Source organism: Aptenodytes forsteri, unplaced genomic scaffold, assembly GCF_000699145.1.
Source record: "Aptenodytes forsteri isolate BGI_AS27 unplaced genomic scaffold, ASM69914v1 Scaffold270, whole genome shotgun sequence".
Classification (NCBI taxonomy): domain Eukaryota; kingdom Metazoa; phylum Chordata; class Aves; order Sphenisciformes; family Spheniscidae; genus Aptenodytes; species Aptenodytes forsteri.
This window is the reverse complement of record NW_008794631.1, coordinates 2,118,041-2,119,346: the sequence shown is the minus strand read 5'-3', so window position 1 is coordinate 2,119,346 and position 1,306 is coordinate 2,118,041. Positions and strand designations below refer to the sequence as shown.

Sequence of the window (1,306 nt, the reverse complement as noted above, 5' to 3'; positions counted from 1 at the left end):
ATAAACAAACAAACAAAAAACCCCACACCAAAACCCACTATTTTAGTCTAGTTGCTCTTCAAACTGTTCTACTAACTTTTCAAAATGTTGGGTCCTGTGTCACTTTGCAGTATATCCTTTTCTTTAAGCTACAGGTCTGTCTCAACCAAAATACTGTAATTTGATACAACACAAATGCATATAGATAATTCTTAAGAACTTCAACTTTATGTAGTAGGAACTTCTTGCTACTTTGGAGGAAGATGGGAAAAACAATGGCAGGGAAAAATCACTTTAAGTAGGTTCAATAACAAATACGCTTTTGTGCATTTGTGGGAGAGTCTGAAAAGGTTATAAATTGAAAAGGGTCAGTACATATGAGAAGCTACCCAAAAGATCAGAGTTCCTTCTGGAAAAGAACAATCTGGCATGGTAAAGCTAACTTGAATATTCAGTCAGTTAGTTAAAGACTGTCTTTTTCTCATATATTAAACAGAGGATTACAATTCCGTGTATTTGCAAGGTTGGAAACAGAAACTTAGACTGAAGCATCTTATTTGTCAAAATTGGCATCAGCCCTGAAGTCAGATTATTTAAACATCAGTGTTAAACCTTTAATTGCTGATCCTTTTTAGTAAAAGCATCCAGGAAACTTGCATAATCCCAAAATACTACTTGTATTTGTCGCAGAAATAGTTGGTGTTTCTTGGATGCATTCAACAATGTAGTTACAAGACCACACTGAAAATATGCTATGAGTTTGATATGGAACTCTTATCTATCTGTTATGCTGGGATATTCTGCAGCCCAACACCATTCCTGCAGGATTTACCCTTGCTGGGAAGTTGAGTATATAGTTCTAATATCAACCATCAGTGTTCTCTCCTGCAATAGGAAAAGGCAATCACTGATGTCTGGTCTTTCTTTAGAAGCAAATTGACATATATTATTTGAAGGGAGAATGCATACCTTAATCTCTTTTCTTTTTTTCTTTCTTTAGGGCGTGGAACAAGAAAGTCCCTCTATAAGAGAAGATAACTGCAAATATTGGGGCAGGAGTTGGGGGGGGGGAACGTATCAGAGTTTTGCATAAATCCAAAACTCGGTTATTATTCTCTTGTATATTTTCTAAGTTGCTGTGCACTCTTAAAGGGTAAGAAGTAGCACTGTAAAGACTGAGGACACTATTAAAATGGAATTAAGAATTTAGCAGTAAAGTCACCTTTTTACAACTAGCACATCCACTATTTAAATAATAAATTTAATAGAATTGCACTTTGAGACTTCTTGTACTCCATCTATACATGGAAGCAAAAAAGTTTGATAG

At 35.2% G+C, this 1,306-nt stretch overlaps 1 protein-coding gene across 1 annotated transcript in view; it reads left to right on the top strand.

Annotated features, from left to right (window-relative positions):
- LOC103894172 overlaps positions 1-1,017 on the top strand; it is a 7,268-nt gene extending 6,251 nt beyond the window's left edge. The window contains exon 5 of the mRNA XM_019470530.1: positions 980-1,017. Coding sequence (XP_019326075.1) covers positions 980-1,017 — 38 coding nt within the window. The remainder of the gene's footprint in view (positions 1-979) is intronic.
- The last annotated feature ends 289 nt before the right edge of the window (positions 1,018-1,306 follow it).